The sequence below is a fragment of the Oncorhynchus tshawytscha genome, linkage group LG26 (assembly GCF_018296145.1).
Source record: "Oncorhynchus tshawytscha isolate Ot180627B linkage group LG26, Otsh_v2.0, whole genome shotgun sequence".
Classification (NCBI taxonomy): Eukaryota; Metazoa; Chordata; class Actinopteri; order Salmoniformes; family Salmonidae; genus Oncorhynchus; species Oncorhynchus tshawytscha.
The window spans coordinates 39,453,617-39,471,278 of record NC_056454.1 but is presented as its reverse complement, the minus strand read 5'-3'; the positions used below and the strand labels follow the sequence as shown (position 1 = coordinate 39,471,278).

Genomic DNA, 17,662 nt, shown 5'->3' with positions numbered 1-17,662 from the left:
GTGTTAGTATTGGTTGGTGTGTCTGTGGTGTTAGTATTGGTTGGTGTGGCTGTGGTGTTAGTATTGGTGTGTCTGTGGTGTTAGTATTGGTGTGTCTGTGGTGTTAGTATTGGTTGGTGTGTCTGTGGTGTTAGTATTGGTTGTTGTCTGTGGTGTTAGTATTGGTTGGTGTGTCTGTGGTGTTAGTATTGGTTGGTGTGTCTGTGGTGTTAGTATTGGTTGGTGTGTCTGTGATGTTAGTATTGGTGTGTCTGGGATGTTAGTATTGGTGTGTCTGTGATGTTAGTATTGATGTGTCTGTGATGTTAGTATTGGTGTGTATGTGATGTTAGTATTGTTTGTGTGTCTGTGATGTTAGTATTGGTTGGTGTGTCTGTGATGTTAGTATTGGTGTGTCTGTGATGTTGGTATTGTTTGGTGTGTCTGTGATGTTGGTAGTGGTTGGTGTGTCTGTGATGTTAGTATTGTTTGGTGTGTCTGTGATGTTAGTATTGGTTGGTGTGTCTGTGATGTTGGTATTGGTTGGTGTGTCTGTGATGTTCGTGTTGGAGTGTCTGTGATGTTAGTATTGGTGTGTCTGTGATGTTAGTTTTGTTTGGTGTGTCTTTGATGTTCGTGTTGGTGTGTCTGTGGTGTTAGTATTGGTTGGTGTGTCTGTGATGTTAGTATTGGTGTGTCTGTGATGCTAGTATTGGTTGGTGTGTCTGTGATGTTGTATTGGTGTGTCTGTGATGTTAGTATTGGTTGGTGTGTCTGTGATGTTGTATTGGTGTGTCTGTGATGTTAGTATTGGTTGGTGTGTCTGTGATGTTAGTATTGGTTGGTGTGTCTGTGATGTTAGTGTTGGTGTGTCTGTGATGTTAGTAGTGTTGTGTCTGTGATGTTAGTATTGGCTGGTGTGTCTGTGGTGTTAGTATTGGTTGGTGTGTCTGTGATGTTAGTATTGGTTGGTGTGTCTGTGATGTTAGTATTGGTGTGTCTGTGATGTTAGTATTGGTGTGTCTGTGATGTTAGTATTGTTTGGTGTGTCTGTGATGTTAGTATTGGTTGGTGTGTCTGTGATGTTAGTATTGGTGTGTCTGTGATGTTGGTATTGTTTGGTGTGTCTGTGATGTTGGTAGTGGTTGGTGTGTCTGTGATGTTAGTATTGTTTGGTGTGTCTGTGATGTTAGTATTGGTTGGTGTGCCTGTGATGTTGGTATTGGTTGGTGTGTCTGTGATGTTCGTGTTGGAGTGTCTGTGATGTTAGTATTGGTGTGTCTGTGATGTTAGTTTTGTTTGGTGTGTCTTTGATGTTCGTGTTGGTGTGTCTGTGGTGTTAGTATTGGTTGGTGTGTCTGTGATGTTAGTATTGGTGTGTCTGTGATGCTAGTATTGGTTGGTGTGTCTGTGATGTTGTATTGGTGTGTCTGTGATGTTAGTATTGGTTGGTGTGTCTGTGATGTTGTATTGGTGTGTCTGTGATGTTAGTATTGGTTGGTGTGTCTGTGATGTTAGTATTGGTTGGTGTGTCTGTGATGTTAGTGTTGGTGTGTCTGTGATGTTAGTAGTGTTGTGTCTGTGATGTTAGTATTGGCTGGTGTGTCTGTGGTGTTAGTATTGGTTGGAGTGTCTGTGATGTTAGTATTGGTTGGTGTGTCTGTGGTGTTAGTATTGGTGTGTCTGTGGTGTTAGTATTGTTTGGTGTGTCTGTGATGTTGGTAGTGGTTGGTGTGTCTGTGATGGTAGTGGTTGGTCTGTCTGTGATGTTAGTATTGGTTGGTCTGTCTGTGATGTTAGTATTGGTGTGTCTGTGGTATTAGTATTGGTTGGTGTGTCTGTGATGTTAGTATTGGTTGGTGTGTCTGTGATGTTAGTATTGGTTGGTGTGTCTGTGATGTTAGTATTTGTTGGTGTGTCTGTGATGTTAGTGTTGGTGTGTCTGTGATGTTAGTATTGTTGTGTCTGTGATCTTAGGGGTGGTGTGTCTGTGATGTTAGTATTGGTTGGTTTGTCTGTGATGTTAGTATTGGTGTGTCTGTGATGTTAGCATTGGTTGGTGTGTCTGTGATGTTAGTATTGGTTGGTGTGTCTGTGATGTTAGTGATGTTGTATTGGTGTGTCTGTGATGTTAGTATTGATGTGTCTGTGATGTTAGTGATGTTGTATTGGTGTGTCTGTGATGTTAGTATTGATGTGTCTGTGATGTTAGCATTGGTTGGTGTGTCTGTGATGTTAGTATTGGTTGGTGTGTCTGTGATGTTAGTGATGTTGTATTGGTGTGTCTGTGATGTTAGTATTGATGTGTCTGTGATGTTAGTGATGTTGTATTGGTGTGTCTGTGATGTTAGTATTGATGTGTCTGTGATGTTAGCATTGGTTGGTGTGTCTGTGATGTTAGTATTGGTTGGTGTGTCTGTGATGTTAGTGATGTTGTATTGGTGTGTCTGTGATGTTAGTATTGATGTGTCTGTGATGTTAGTATTGGTGTGTCTGTGATGTTAGTGATGTTGTATTGGTGTGTCTGTGATGTTAGTATTGGTGTGTCTGTGATGTTAGTGATGTTGTATTGGTGTGTCTGTGATGTTAGTATTGGTTGGTGTGTCTGTGATGTTAGTATTGGTTGGTGTGTCTGTGATGTTAGTGATGTTGTATTGGTGTGTCTGTGATGTTAGTGATGTTGTATTGGTGTGTCTGTGATGTTAGTATTGGTTGGTGTGTCTGTGATGTTAGTATTGGTTGGTGTGTCTGTGATGTTAGTGATGTTGTATTGGTGTGTCTGTGATGTTAGTATTGATGTGTCTGTGATGTTAGTATTGGTGTGTCTGTGATGTTAGTATTGGTTGGTGTGTCTGTGATGTTAGTATTGGTTGGTGTGTCTGTGATGTTAGTATTGGTGTGTCTGTGATCTTAGGGGTGGTGTGTCTGTGATGTTAGTATTGGTTGGTGTGTCTGTGATGTTAGTATTGATGTGTCTGTGCTGTTAGTATTGGTTGGTGTGTCTGTGATATTAGGGGTGGTGTGTCTGTGTTCTACACCAGAGGGTCTCTCAAGTCAAGGTTAGAAAATGGAAAGGGGATAGTGCTAAACACTCTGATCTATCTGTATCTAACGATAGCTTGAGTAAAGGCACTTAAATACATTAAAATACTTTCCATTGATTGTTTCTATGTATGTTGTAGTTGTGGCTGAAGAAGTGGTAACGTGTGTAAACGTTTGACAGGATCTATTTAGACCGACCATCACTAACCATGTCCCATACCACCTCATGCAGAAGGTGTGGGAGAGAGGTCTGGACGAACAGCTCACTCCTGATGCCTGGGCTGCTATCTGGAAAAACAAGACCAAAGCCTCCTCTGTGGTGAGCCGTGTATTCATCCACAATCGCTTTTGACTCGCTCACAGAATGTACCTCATACAGAATTCCTTTTGGTCAGAAATGGCTGAATTACTTATGTTAAATACTGGCTATGATTTGTTTAGCTTGCATGGTACTGTGGAATCAATGGAGTAGTCCCAAAGTACATGACCATCGCTACTTCCTGTTGTAGCTACGGTACATGCAGTATATTTTGGTAATTGAGTACTGACTCTAAAGAAAGAGTTCTGTACCTCTCTTCACATGTTTACACTAAAGAAACAGCCTTTAACCTGTTGTCATAGTAACATGCGCTAGAGAGAGGGACACTTGGTTTTGTTATACTTCCCAACCCCACACAGCCTTATAGGACCATCACAGATAACACACTATGATGCCATACCAGGGCAAACACGCATTCTCTCTGTTCGGCATCATCATTATTATGTCTGTACATATTTATCTTGATGCCATAGTTTATACTTGGGAACGCCAGATTACTAGTCTGGACCTGCACAGATAACTTCAAAGTCTTCGAAGAGAACATAATGAGATTAAATACAGTGTAATTCAAACATAGATTAGAGTACAAAGGAGAGGAGAGAGAATGACTTAATGACTTTTAATCTGTATACATTCTCCATGTCAGAAACATGCATATCTATGTGTATAATGTGTGTAAAAAACAAACAAACGTAAACTGATCATCAACAGATTACCCATCATGCTTAGTTAAATCCTTTGGTCCTTGGTGTGCCAACATGTGGACTGGAGTTGGCAGTGTTACCCACGCAGGCAAACTCTGGTAACTCATGGTTAGATAACTGTTTTCTCTGTGGACCCTCTCTCCCCGGTCCCTATCCTTCCTCCCCTCCAGCCCAAGCCACCAGGCCCCAACCCAGACCTGCCCCTGAAGCTGGAGTCTCTGGTCAACATCACGTCAGGTATCTATGATGAGATCCAGCAGGAGATGAAGAGGGCCAAGGTGTCTCAGGCGCTGTTCGCCAAGGTGGCTGCCAACAAGAGCCAGGTGAGAGGCCTGTTTGACCCATGGCATTGTTCCTATCCTGCTACAATGTTCCCAACTATTGTGCCATAGTGTGTTCCTCTGCTTGAGGTAGAAGTGGCCCTTAACAATCTAGGATCCCATTACCCAACTCCAAATCCTAACCTTAACCATTAAGGGAATGGAAACATATCTGGCCCTTGTCAGGTGGTTATGGGTAGTTTCTCTACCTCTTCTTGTCCCTGTGATGTGGGTGGGATGACCTTCTTCCTCAGGCTGTTGTGTCAGACTGTCAGTTAACTTCCACAGCAGTAGATAAGCAATACCAGACAGACAGACAGACAGACAGACAGACAGACAGACAGACAGACAGACAGACAGACAGACAGACAGACAGACAGACAGACAGACAGACAGACAGACAGACAGACAGACAGACAGACAGACAGACAGACAGACAGACAGACAGACAGACAGACAGACAGACAGACAGACAGACAGACAGACAGACAGACAGACAGACAGACAGGCAGACAGACAGACAGACAGACAGTCAGTCAGTCAGTCAGTCAGTCAGTATCTGAGCCAGATACCAACCTGGGGAAGAACTGATCGACACTGGAGATCTCTCATACTGCTGGGAAATTACATGTGATACCTGTCCTGCATATCTCTCAACCCCCCCCCATCCACACACACACTGTTAAGAGCACATGAAGAGATGGTGCTGCAGCATGTGAGTCACTCAGTGAGAATGGATATCTACAGCAGTGACACTGTTGTGTGTGTGTCTACGTGTGTGTGTGCGTGCGTGTGTGTGTTTGTGGCAGAGTGGCAGGTTGTGTGGTGATCAAGCTGTGTCTCCCAGGTTCAGGGGTCGGGGGGTCCGGGGCTGGCTGGGCTAGGCTGGGCTGGGGGTCATGGCTCACTGCACCCATCTGCTGCAGCTGAGAGGAGAGAGGGATGATGAGAGAGGTGGTGACCTGATCAGGTTATTAACACTGCATGCTGGTAGAGTCTGGATGCACACAACAGCTGGTGTCAGACTGGCCCATTCTAGCAGAGATAATCAAATCTTCTCCGTCTCCCTCCCTCCCTCGCTATCTCAGGGCTGGCTGTGTGAGTTGCTGCGGTGGAAGGAGAACCCTAGCCCAGAGAACCGTACTCTGTGGGAGAACCTGTGTACCATCCGGAGGTTCCTGACCCTGTCCCAGACAGAGAGGGACATGGTGTATGAAGAGGAGTCAAGGCACCACCACAGTGAGAGAGTCCACACTGTACTACACCTGCCCCAAGACCCACAGGTGAGACGAGCCCATCTAGGATCAGATGAACCTAGCCTGCATGCTAACCTTAGTGCTATGGATCAGATGAACCTAGCCTGCATACTAACCTTAGTGCTATGGATCAGATGAACCTAGCCTGCATGCTAACCTTAGTGCTATGGATCAGATGAACCTAGCCTGCGTACTAACCTTAGTGCTATGGATCAGATGAACCTAGCCTGCATGCTAACCTTAGTGCTATGGATCAGATGAACCTAGCCTGCGTACTAACCTTAGTGCTATGGATCAGATGAACCTAGCCTGCATGCTAACCTTAGTGCTATGGATCAGATGAACCTAGCCTGCATGCTAACCTTAGTGCTATGGATCAGATGAACCTAGCCTGCATGCTAACCTTAGTGCTATGGATCAGATGAACCTAGCCTGCATGCTAACCTTAGTGCTATGGATCAGATGAACCTAGCTTGCATGCTAACCTTAGTGCTATGGATCAGATGAACCTAGCCTGCATGCCCCCACCCCCAACCCCACCCCACCCCTCAACTGCACCCTCAACCCCCACCCCACCCCTCAACTGCACCCTCAACCCCCACCCCTCAACCCCACCCCACCCCTCAACTGCACCCTCAACCCCCACCCCTCAACCCCACCCCGCAATCTCACCCCTTAACCGCACCCTTAAACACCACCCCACCCAAACCCCCACCGTCAACCCTCAACCCCACCCTCAACCCCCACCCCTCAAACCCACCCTGCAATCTCACCCCTTAACCGCACCCTTAAACCCCACCTCTCAACTCCACCCTAACCCCCACCCCTCAACCCCACCCCTCAACCCCACCCTAACCCCCACCCTCAACAAACACTGTTTAGAGCACATGAAGAAATGGTCTTGCAGATTAAATGGACTTTCTCCAATGCCAGCCAGGGTCGTTATTGGATGGAAATCACTGAGGACACACATGCATTATGCATGTGAACACTATGAACATTATGAACACACACACACACGCGTGACCATTCTGTGGTCACACAGTATTATCAGGATTACCATGTGGACAAAGGTACAAAGGCCAGGTCCCCCCCCCCCCATTCCTCCTCTCATTTTGATTGATTTATTCTTAGTTATAATTCATATTTCACAGTAATAACTACAATATTAAAAGGGGGATACCTAGTCAGTTGTTACAACTGAATGTCTTCAACTGAAATGTGTCTTCCGCATTTAACCCAACCCCTCTGAATCAGAGGGTAGAATGCAGATGTTCCCACCTTGCCAGCTCAGGGATTCAAACCAGTGACCTTTTGCTTAATGGCCCAATGTACTTAACCGCTAGGCTAGCTGCCTCTCCAGTGACCATAACATAAATGAACATGTTAATATCATATAAAGATATTATCAGTGAGGATTCAGTCATCTCCACAGGGGAGTAAACAGACTGTTGTTGTATTGTGTTGTGGGGAAGAAATACCCCGTTAGGAGGGGGTAAGGGGACAGGATGGGGACACACCCAGACACGTCAAATGTCAAGGTGAGACTACCCACTCACAGTGTGTCTATATCACTATGATACATCCAACACAGAACACGTGACCCACTCTACCAAACACACACACACAGACGGACGGACAGACACACACACATATACAGACAGACACACACATATACAGACAGACACACACACACACACACACACACACACACACACACACACACACACACACACACACACACACACACACACACACACACACACACACACAGACGGACGGATGGACAGACACACACATATACAGACAGACACACACATATACAGACACACACACACATATACAGACACACACACTCACTGTACACTATACACACACAAATACACTCACTGTACACTATAGACACACAAATACACTCACTGTACACTATAGACAGCACATTATGTGAATACTATTCTCCCCAGACACCCCCACACACCCCCACACAACCCCAGACACCCCCACACAACCCCAGACAACGCCACACACCCCCACACAACCCCCACACCTCCACACAACCCCCACATCCCCAGACAACCGCACACACCCCAGACAACGCCACACAACCCCAGACAACCGCACACAACCCCAGACACCCCCACACAACCCCAGACACCCCCACACAACCACAGACACCCCCACACAACCCCAGACACCCCCACACAACTCCACACAACCCCACACACCCCCACACACCACCAGACAACCACACACAACCTCACACAACCACATACAACCCCAGACAACCGCTGACCAAAAACAAAAGGACTCAAGGGTTATGAATTATGAATTTACCACTGCACTAAAACATTTTAATTATGATCATGTCCGATCATGGCTGGTCGGATGTCTGATCATGGCTGGTCGGATGTCTGAGCATGGCTGATCATGGCTGGTTGGGTATCTGAGCATGGCTGAGCATGGCTGGTTGGGTATCTGAGCATGGCTGAGCATGGCTGGTCAGATGTCTGAGCATGGCTGATCATGGCTGGTTGGGTATCTGAGCATGGCTGAGCATGGCTGGTCAGATGTCTGATCATGGCTGGTTGGTTAGGTATCTGAGCATGGCTGATCATGGCTGGTCAGATGTCTGATCATGGCTGGTTGGGTATCTGAGCATGGCTGGTTGGTTGGGTATCTGAGCATGGCTGAGCATGGCTGGTTAGGTATCTGAGCATGGCTGGTTGGTTGGGTATCTGAGCATGGCTGGTCAGATGTCTGATCATGGCTGGTCAGATGTCTGATCATGGCTGGTCAGATGTCTGATCATGGCTGGTTGGTTGGGTATCTGAGCATGGCTGAGCATGGCTGGTTAGGTATCTGAGCATGGCTGGTTGGTTGGGTATCTGAGCATGGCTGGTCAGATGTCTGATCATGGCTGGTCAGATTTCTGATCATGGCTGGTTGGTTGGGTATCTGAGCATGGCTGGTCAGATTTCTGATCATGGCTGGTTGGTTAGGTATCTGAGCATGGCTGATCATGGCTGGTCAGATGTCTGATCATGGCTGGTTGGTTGGGTATCTGAGCATGGCTGATCAGGGTGAGTATGACTATCTGGGTGTGTACAGTATGTCAGCCTTTTTATACATTTACATTGTAGTCAACTTACAGGAACCATTAGAGTTAGGTGCTTTTCTCAAGGGCACATCAACAGATTTTTCGGCTCAATAGTCGGCTCAATTCAAACCAGCGACCTTTCAGTTACTGGACCTACGGTCAGGCTACCTGCCGCACCATATCTACAGTACCATGTGACATGTACTGTTTGTGCTTGTCCATTAGATCCAGAGGTGTGTGTGTGTGTGTCTGTGTCTGTGCCTGTATGCCTGTGTGTCCGTGCTATGATGATGCTGGCTCTCCTCCCAGCAGTACACACTCTGCTGCCCTGCTTATATCTCCATGTGTTTAGCAGTAAGTGCGTCCCTCTGCTAATTTGGCAGGCCCTGGCTTTATGAATAATTTCTCTATTGTTTTTGCTAAATTGAATTCTGCTGGGTAGTGGGTACTGTGTGCTGCCTGCACCTTGGATTGAGACCCCACGAGTGCTGGACTAGATAGTGAGCTGGCAACAAGCCCCCTTCTTTCTACACACTCTCACAGACACACACACAGACACACACACACAGACACACCCTGACACACAGACACACACACAGACACACACACTATTCTTTCTGCTGCCCCCCTCTGTCTCGTTATGTAGTTTCATTCATCTACACATGCTAACACTTTTATAAACCTATTGCTTCCTCTGATGGTCTAATTGTCAGTTTGAGGGGCTGAGTTCAGCTCTCAGCTGGGTAAACCACAGTCAGCTTAATGCTTTAATTACAGATACGTGGAAGGATTTCCACACATGTGCATCTACATCGTACATGATTTCAGTTACTGTACAAGTACTATAAAACAACTCAGTATTCAAGTCACACACCTATGCATCAAAGACAGGCTCAGTCCCACACACACACAAGCCCCCCCACACACACACACTGACTCATCCATTCCCCCACACACACACACACACACACACACACTGACTCATCCATTCCCCACACACACACACACACACACTGACTCATCCATTCCCCCCCACACACACACACACACACACTGACTCATCCATTCCCCCCCACACACACACACACACACTGACTCATCCATTCCCCACACACACACACACACACACACACACACACACACACACACTGACTCATCCATTCCCCACACACACACACACACACACTGACTCATCCATTCCCCACACACACACACACACACACACACACACACACACACACACACACACACACACACACTGACTCATCCATTCCCCACACACACACACACACACACACACTGACTCATCCATTCCCCACACACACACACACACACACACACACACTGACTCATCCATTCCCCACACACACACACACACACACACACACACACACTGACTCATCCATTCCCCACACACACACACACACTGACTCATCCATTCCCCACACACACACACACACACACACTGACTCATCCATTCCCCACACACACACACACACACACACACTGACTCATCCATTCCCCACACACACACACACACACTGACTCATCCATTCCCCACACACACACACACACACACACACACACACACACACACACACACACACACACTGACTCATCCATTCCCCACACACACACACACACTGACTCATCCATTCCCCAGGCCCGTTGACACAGGAGAGAGAGGGAGAAGAAAAAACATACTGATTAACAGGAAAGGTGAAAGGTGAAGTGATGCAGAAAGTCAACAGAAAACTTATTTTCTGTCATTACATATTTATTTGTGTGTTAATGGTGTCTCCGGTGGCAGAAAACTGTCCCATGCAGCATCAACACACAGACACACACACAGTGAAACACACACACACACACCACCCGTGGTCTGCCCGTGGCCCCAGGAGAACAAGCCCTCATTAAGGCTTTAGTCTGAATATTTCATGTAGTATAATTATTTAATAGCTCTGCATCTCTGTAATTCGCCTTGATTTGTGTTAAAAAGGAAACCTTTTTCTTTAATGCAATGAACTTACAAGAAGCTTCCGAGTGGCGCAGCGGTCTAAGGCACTGCATCTCAGTGCTAGAGGCGTGACTACAGACCCTGGTTCGATTCCAGGCTGTAAATAATTAAAATACAGCATTCCCTGGTCGCAACTGAAAGAAGGAAAATAAACAAGAGAGAAAATGGAAGAATATTGAATTATGCCACGAGGAGAACAACTTCCATCCAGAGTTTACAGTGTGTAGCTGTAAAGTGACTGATGTTTACAGTATCCTAACGTGGAGGGGTAGAGGCTCAGCTGGCGGGATGAAGGGGTAGAGGGTACAGACATTGATGGATTGGAGGGGTAGCGGCTTAACTGGAAGGGTGAAATGATAGAGGACAGAGGGGAGGGAAGGGGGTTTCTTCGCTTAGCAGGATTGGGGGTTGGAGTCATGTTGGCTTGGCACTGACTCTCTTCATGAGAGAATGGTGGTTGGGCTGACTGGTGGTTCCTTAATCCAGAGCCCATACCCCTCGTGTGTTTGGCTAGGCTCTCTCCTGTTGCCACAGATATCATCATTAGTGCATGAAGGAGACCAGGCCTCTGTGTCTGTGAATCAGTCTGTGAGAGGAGTAAAGAAATGACTGTCTGGTGTCTATTTGTGAGTGTGTGTTTGTTCCTGGTTGTGGAAGAGGGAAGGGCTTGTATCTCCCCGATGTTTCACTATAAATTTAGATATTAAGTGTTTCAATATCTCTGTGGGGGGGTTGCGAGGTTGTGAGGAGTGTGTGGTCCAACCTACACTCTTCCTGTAAATCACCCAACCTACACTCTTCCTGTAAATCACCCAACCTACACTCTTCCTGTAAATCACCCAACCTACACTCTTCCTGTAAATCACCCAACCTACACTCTTCCTGTAAATCACCCAACCTACACTCTTCCTGTAAATCACCCAACCTACACTCTTCCTGTAAATCACCCAACCTACACTCTTCCTGTAAATCACCCAACCTGCACTCTTCCTGTAAATCACCCAACCTACACTCTTCCTGTAAATCACCCAATCTACACTCTTCCTGTAAATCGCCCAATCCATACTATTCCTGTAAATCGCTACCCTCAAACAGCCCCCACATGTGAAATCTGAACAATTTGATGGTCTGGCTTGCCCTCAATATTATTTAAGTAATACCCTGTTATTATTGAGGGAGAGAGAAAAGAGAATGGCTATTATCTTTATGTGGGTCCTTTAATTTTAATGCACCACATATTTCTAGTTTAGAGTTCCAGAGCAGAGTCACAGTGACTGAGCAGGGGCCCGGGTTGGGAAACCAGCGGGACAGAGCTACAGTATGTAGTAGCAGCCTGGCTCTTTGACACTCTTCTACCATCTCACAAGACAACTGGACCACAACACTGTCTCTAATCCCACTGACTCCCCTGGTCTGGCTGTAATCACCCCCCCCCTCCTTGACCTGTCCTCTGCTCCTCTTCTCACCCCTCCGCCCCCTCACTCTTCCGATTTTCTGTCTTCCCCCAGTCTACCACCTAATCCTTCCTCTAGTGCCCATCTCCCCCAGTGTTGTTAATGATCAGTGGGTATTTGCGTAACTCCAACCAGAGAGGAGACTGGAGACACGTCCCTCTCTACCTCAGCGGGTTATGTTCTGGCCCTGTCTGGTTAAACAGTGATGATGGTCCGTGATTGATGGCAGAGAAGGTGGTTGTAGTTTTACTACGTGCTAAACTTACATCCAGGTCATAGGTCAAAGGTAGCTATAATATTGTCCATCTGCGATGGTATCTAAGCTATGAAGCACTGACTGGCTCTGTCCTGGCCTCAGCCAATGAGCACCGCTGTTAAACATGGCTCAGCCAATGGGCATCGCTGTTGTTACCTAGTTGAACTTGTTGTTGAAAGACCCCTGCACATGTGGAATGGCTCTCTACTCTGTAGCTTTGATGAGGGGTCACTGATCCCCACTAATCAGTTCTACTGTTTTTCTCACCAGGCGTTGCACAGGCAACTCCCACAGCCCCTGAAGCACCACTCCCCCATGCGCGAGGACCCCGTGCCCGCCCAGGGTAACGAGGAAGGGTCACAGAACGTTGAAAGAGGTGGTGGTGGGGGTGGCTGCACGGGCGGCCCAGGAGTCGGTGGTTCCATGGTCGTTAAGAAGCCTCGGTCGCGCACTAAGATCTCTCTAGAAGCCCTGGGCATCCTGCAGAGCTTCATCCAAGACGTGGGTCTGTACCCCGACCAGGAAGCTATCCATACCCTGTCAGCCCAGCTGGACCTGCCCAAACACACCATCATCAAGTTCTTCCAGAACCAGCGCTACCATGTCAAGCACCACGGCCGGCTGAAGGAGCTGGGGGAGGGGGCTGGCGGCGTGGACGTCAGCGAATACAGAGACGAGGAGCTCCTCTCCAGCTCAGAAGACCCTGAGTCCAGTGAGGATGGTCACGAGGAGATGTACCCCACTACTGAGAGGGAAGGAGGGGAGAGAGAGAGCAACGCAGCAGGGTCAGCCTCTTCCCTGGCCCCAGCCCCAGGCCAGTCTTCAGTGACCAGTATGGGAGCCATGGAGGAGAGCAAGGACAAGGGGCATTCTTATGGTCTGGGTGGGGGCCGAGCCAGCTCCCTGCCCCCTAGTAGCTCCTCATCCAGTCCCAGAGAACAGGCTGACTTCCAGAGATAGAGACCCAGAGACTAGATGAGACACTGGAAGAGATGGGCGGAGACATGAGAGACATGAGAGACAGAGAGACATGAGAGACAGAGAGACACGAGAGAGAGAGAGAGAGAGAGAGAGAGAGAGACAGAGACGAGGGGAAAGGAATGGGAACAAAACACTGGGAGAGGGGAAGAGAGGCATAGATGAGACAATGAGAGACTCACTGACACACACACACACACAAATATAAACAGACAGAAGCGATCCTAAGGAGGGCTCGTCAAAGAGGGATTTCAGTAAAAATACAATTTGTTACCTCAGCAACAGGGATATGCCATGAAAGAGCAGCCATGTGGAACAGTTAGAATAGTATGTTCACTGAACCAATAGACAGAGAGAAAACCAAACACACACATCTCACCCCTGTCCACAAGAGGAACTCGCCACATCAACACCACTCTTGAATTGAGCCAATCCCAAAATTCAGCTTTACCCAAGAGGGCCGGCTCTCATCTGCTCTGTCCAATGACTACTCTCCCTAATGTCTCAACCACACCCACATGCTGAGCACTTGTCCTGATTTCGATGTTGGGTCTTGAGTCAGGCCCCTAACTGACACTCATAGACTGAATACTGGGGGCCTGCTCAGACCTCCTTCCTCCTATGGTCCCTCAGCTCCAGATCTACAGCACATAACTGGCTGCTGTAGCTGTCCTCCAACTCCTCCCCCTCTCCGCCCCACTAGTCATTCTAGTCTTTGGTCTTTGACACCGTTGGCAGTTTGAGTGGGTGGTTGGACAGCGGATGGGTGTTGGGTGGAGGTAGGAACAGTGGTATGGGGGAATTCACCAATGATAAACACATATGGTTTAAGTCCAGAATGGAAGCTTATGGTATTTAAAAAATGCCCCCTACCCCCTGCCCCCTACCCCCTAACCCCTGCCCCCTACCCCCTAACCCCTGCCCCCTAACCCCTGCCCCCTGCCCCCTACCCCCCACTCTAAATATGGTTCTTTCTCTCTATCACTGTACAGCAGTTATTACATACTGAGGTTTAATATGGCCACTGAGGTTTATGAGGACACTACTAGCTGAACATATCATGGTTTAGGACATAAAAGAGGACAGCCTTGTGAGGACAATGAGGACCCAGTGGTGTACAAGGACACTCAGGATAACAGTTACTCTGGTCTGTCCTCTGTCCCCCCTGCATACCCAACCTCTCCCTATGTGGAGAGAAACAGGGAGGGACACAACAGAATGGAGGTTCAGCAATCAATCAATCAGCAACTTTCTGTGCGCTAGCCCACCCCTTCACTCTTCCTCTCTCTTTCCCCCATCCCTCGTTCCCTTCTTCATTCTCTCTCTCTATAATTGGTGCCCACAGTGTCCCCTTCCACCACACCTACCCACATGTAACTTCTCCACCATATTTATTGCTATCTTTATCCATGATTATCATTATCATTATGGTTGTTATTGTTGTTATTGTTGTCATAGCTGTTTATTTTTTTCCTCTATTTTCATGCTTGTAATATTGGCTTTGGTGGTTGTTTTGGTAACGTGAGACGTTTTTTGAGACATGAGAAACACACACTGCCGAACAAGAGCGGAAGAAAAACCAGAAAAGAAGCAGTTACTGTGACATTTATCAAAGTAGAAATCCATGTTGTGTCTAAGCAACTCACACGTTTTTCCAAAGGGAGACGGACTGAAACTGGAATCCAAAGAGTAAAGGAAACACAATGAATTAACTGAGGTTTTGTTACAGATGTTACCAATCTGACATGTTTGGAGCCGTTGGACAACACGGCAGGCTTGACCTCTGTGTGTTATGTACAAGTGTGTCTACAGTTCAGTACAAATCCTTATCTGAGAGCGGGTACTTAAGTCGAAGGATGCTAGAGAGAGGGAATAGGGTGACATTGGGGGCACAGACAAAGTAACAGAGTAACCATTATTTACCTGTCTGTCTCTAGGCAGCTGAATGACCTGTCTTGTACTGTAATTCATTAATCAATCATACAATACATTGTGTTTTATCGCTATGATTCTGTCGATCTTTATGAATCAGGGTTAAATCTTGTTTCTGTATGTCAAATGTCATGTGATCCAGTGACACGCCATACACATAGAGGACTGTCATAGAGGACTGTCATAGAGGACTGTCATAGAGACTGTCATAGAGGACTGTCATAGAGGACTGTCATAGAGGACTGTCATAGAGGACTGTCATAGAGACTGTCATAGAGGACTGTCATAGAGGACTGTCATAGAGACTGTCATAGAGGACTGTCATAGAGGACTGTCATAGAGGACTGTCATAGAGGACTGTCATAGAGACTGTCATAGAGGACTGTCATAGAGGACTGTCATAGAGGACTGTCATAGAGGACTGTCATAGAGGACTGTCACATCCATCAGAGAGTGAATACCAAGCCATGACCCAGAACAAGTATTTTCATACTTCCCCAGTTCCCACCCCACGTCCTGCCACAACACACACACACACACACATGCACACGGACACGCGCACGCACGCACGCGCACGCACGCACACACACACACACACACACACACACACACACACACACACACACGCACGCAGAGGGACTGTGGCTAGCCCTGCATTTCTCCATGCCAATCAATTAGAGGCCTCCCTAAAGCCTCATGACTGAGGTTTCTAATAAGAGGCAGCGCACAGGGACTCACAGTAATTCACATGGAAAGGCTGCTGGCTGAATGGTTGGCTGGGTAGCAGGCTGGTTGGCTGGGTAGCTGGCTGGCTGGTTGGCTGGGTAGCTGGCTGGCTGGTTGGCTGGGTAGCTGGTTGGCTGGGTAGCTGGCTGGTTGGCTGGGTAGCTGGGTAGCTAGCTGGGTGGCTGGCTGGTTGGCTGGTTGGCTGGGTAGCTGGGTAGCTAGCTGGGTGGCTGGCTGGTTGGCTGGGTAGCTGGCTGGTTGGCTGGGTAGCTGGCTGGCTGGTTGGCTGGGTAGCTGGCTGGGTAGCTGGATGGTTGGCTGGTTGGCTGGGTAGCTGGTCACACAGACCAGAACAAGGTCCATGTTCATTAGGAATGGTAAAATTAGTCTTCAAATGGAATATGAATATGAGCATTCTTATACCCCATCATATGTTCATGTTGCCTGTGCTGTTCTCACCTCTGGCCTTGTGTTACTGGCCCAGCTCTCCTTCAGGTCTTGTGAGGCAGAATAGAAATGGCCTATCGCCCATTTGTGTCTCTGTCCCTTTTGGTTCTGTAAACCATTTGGGTCTGTGCTGTGTGATTGGTCCATCAATCAGGAGCCATTAGCAGCTATCCAGAGCCATGTGGTCTTTGTGTGACTGAATAAAGTAGCTCACCTGCAGGGTTATTGGGATTGCTCAGTGGGCTATTACCCAACCACACCACACGTACACCTGTCAGTCAAAGCTACTGCCCCGCATCTGTCATTACTGGCTGGCCCGACGTATATGTGCATGCATGCATACACACACACACACGCACAGACGCGCACGGACGCAGGCGCGCACACACGCACGCACGCTCACACATACACAATGCGGTACCACTCCACACTAATGAGTCCCACAATCTGATGAGAGAGGTGGGGACCAGCCAGAGTCTGGTGTTTAACCTGGCGAGGGGAGGCGGGGGAGGCGGGGGTCAAGCACAGTATACCTCTCTCCTCCTCCTCTTCCTCCTACTCTCTCCTCCTCCACTTCCTCCTCCTCTCTCCTCCTCCACTTCTTCCTCCTCTCCTCCACTTCCTCCACCTCCTCTCTCCTCCTCCACCTCCTCTCGCCTCCTCTCTCCTCCTTCACCTCCTCTCTCCTCTTCCTTCTCCTTCTCCACCTCCTCCTCCTCCACTTCGTCCTCTCTCCTTCTCCACCTCCTCTCTCCTCCTTCTCCATATGCAGATTGTTGCTTGCCAAACAATCTAACCAAATGTTCCTGTCATGTGCCCATCCCTCTTCCTCTTTTCAATCTCATCCCCCTCTCCTCCTCCAGTTCACGCTGTGGCACCATGACCCCCTCTCCTCCTGACTGAGTACAACCACAGCTCACGCTGTGGCACCATGACCCCCTCTCCTCCTGACTGAGTACAATCACAGCTCACGCTGTGGCATCAGGATAATTAGACCTAAAGGATGGCACTCCATGGCTGGCCTGAACGATGTGAACACTTTCTCTCTGTGTGACGTTGAAACCAGAACACTCAATCAGGAAAAGATCAGTCAGGAAAAGACACACTCTACACAGACAGATACACACATTACACA

The 17,662-nt window shown here is 47.8% G+C and overlaps 1 protein-coding gene across 7 annotated transcripts in view; it reads left to right on the top strand.

Moving 5' to 3' along the window:
• The window catches only part of LOC112225616 (DNA-binding protein SATB2), a 95,819-nt gene extending 79,592 nt beyond the window's left edge, over positions 1-16,227 (top strand). For 3 of the 7 annotated variants that reach the window (XM_042306622.1, XM_042306620.1, XM_042306621.1), the window contains exons 10-13: positions 3,203-3,340; positions 4,215-4,367; positions 5,453-5,647; positions 12,694-16,227. In XM_042306622.1, the coding sequence (XP_042162556.1) occupies positions 3,203-3,340; positions 4,215-4,367; positions 5,453-5,647; positions 12,694-13,404 (1,197 nt within the window). In that variant the 3' untranslated portion in view covers positions 13,405-16,227. The remainder of the gene's footprint in view (positions 1-3,202; positions 3,341-4,214; positions 4,368-5,452; positions 5,648-12,693) is intronic. The other 4 variants (XM_042306625.1, XM_042306626.1, XM_042306624.1 and 1 more) reach the window with 4 other exon arrangements.
• Positions 16,228-17,662: the final 1,435 nt, after the last annotated feature.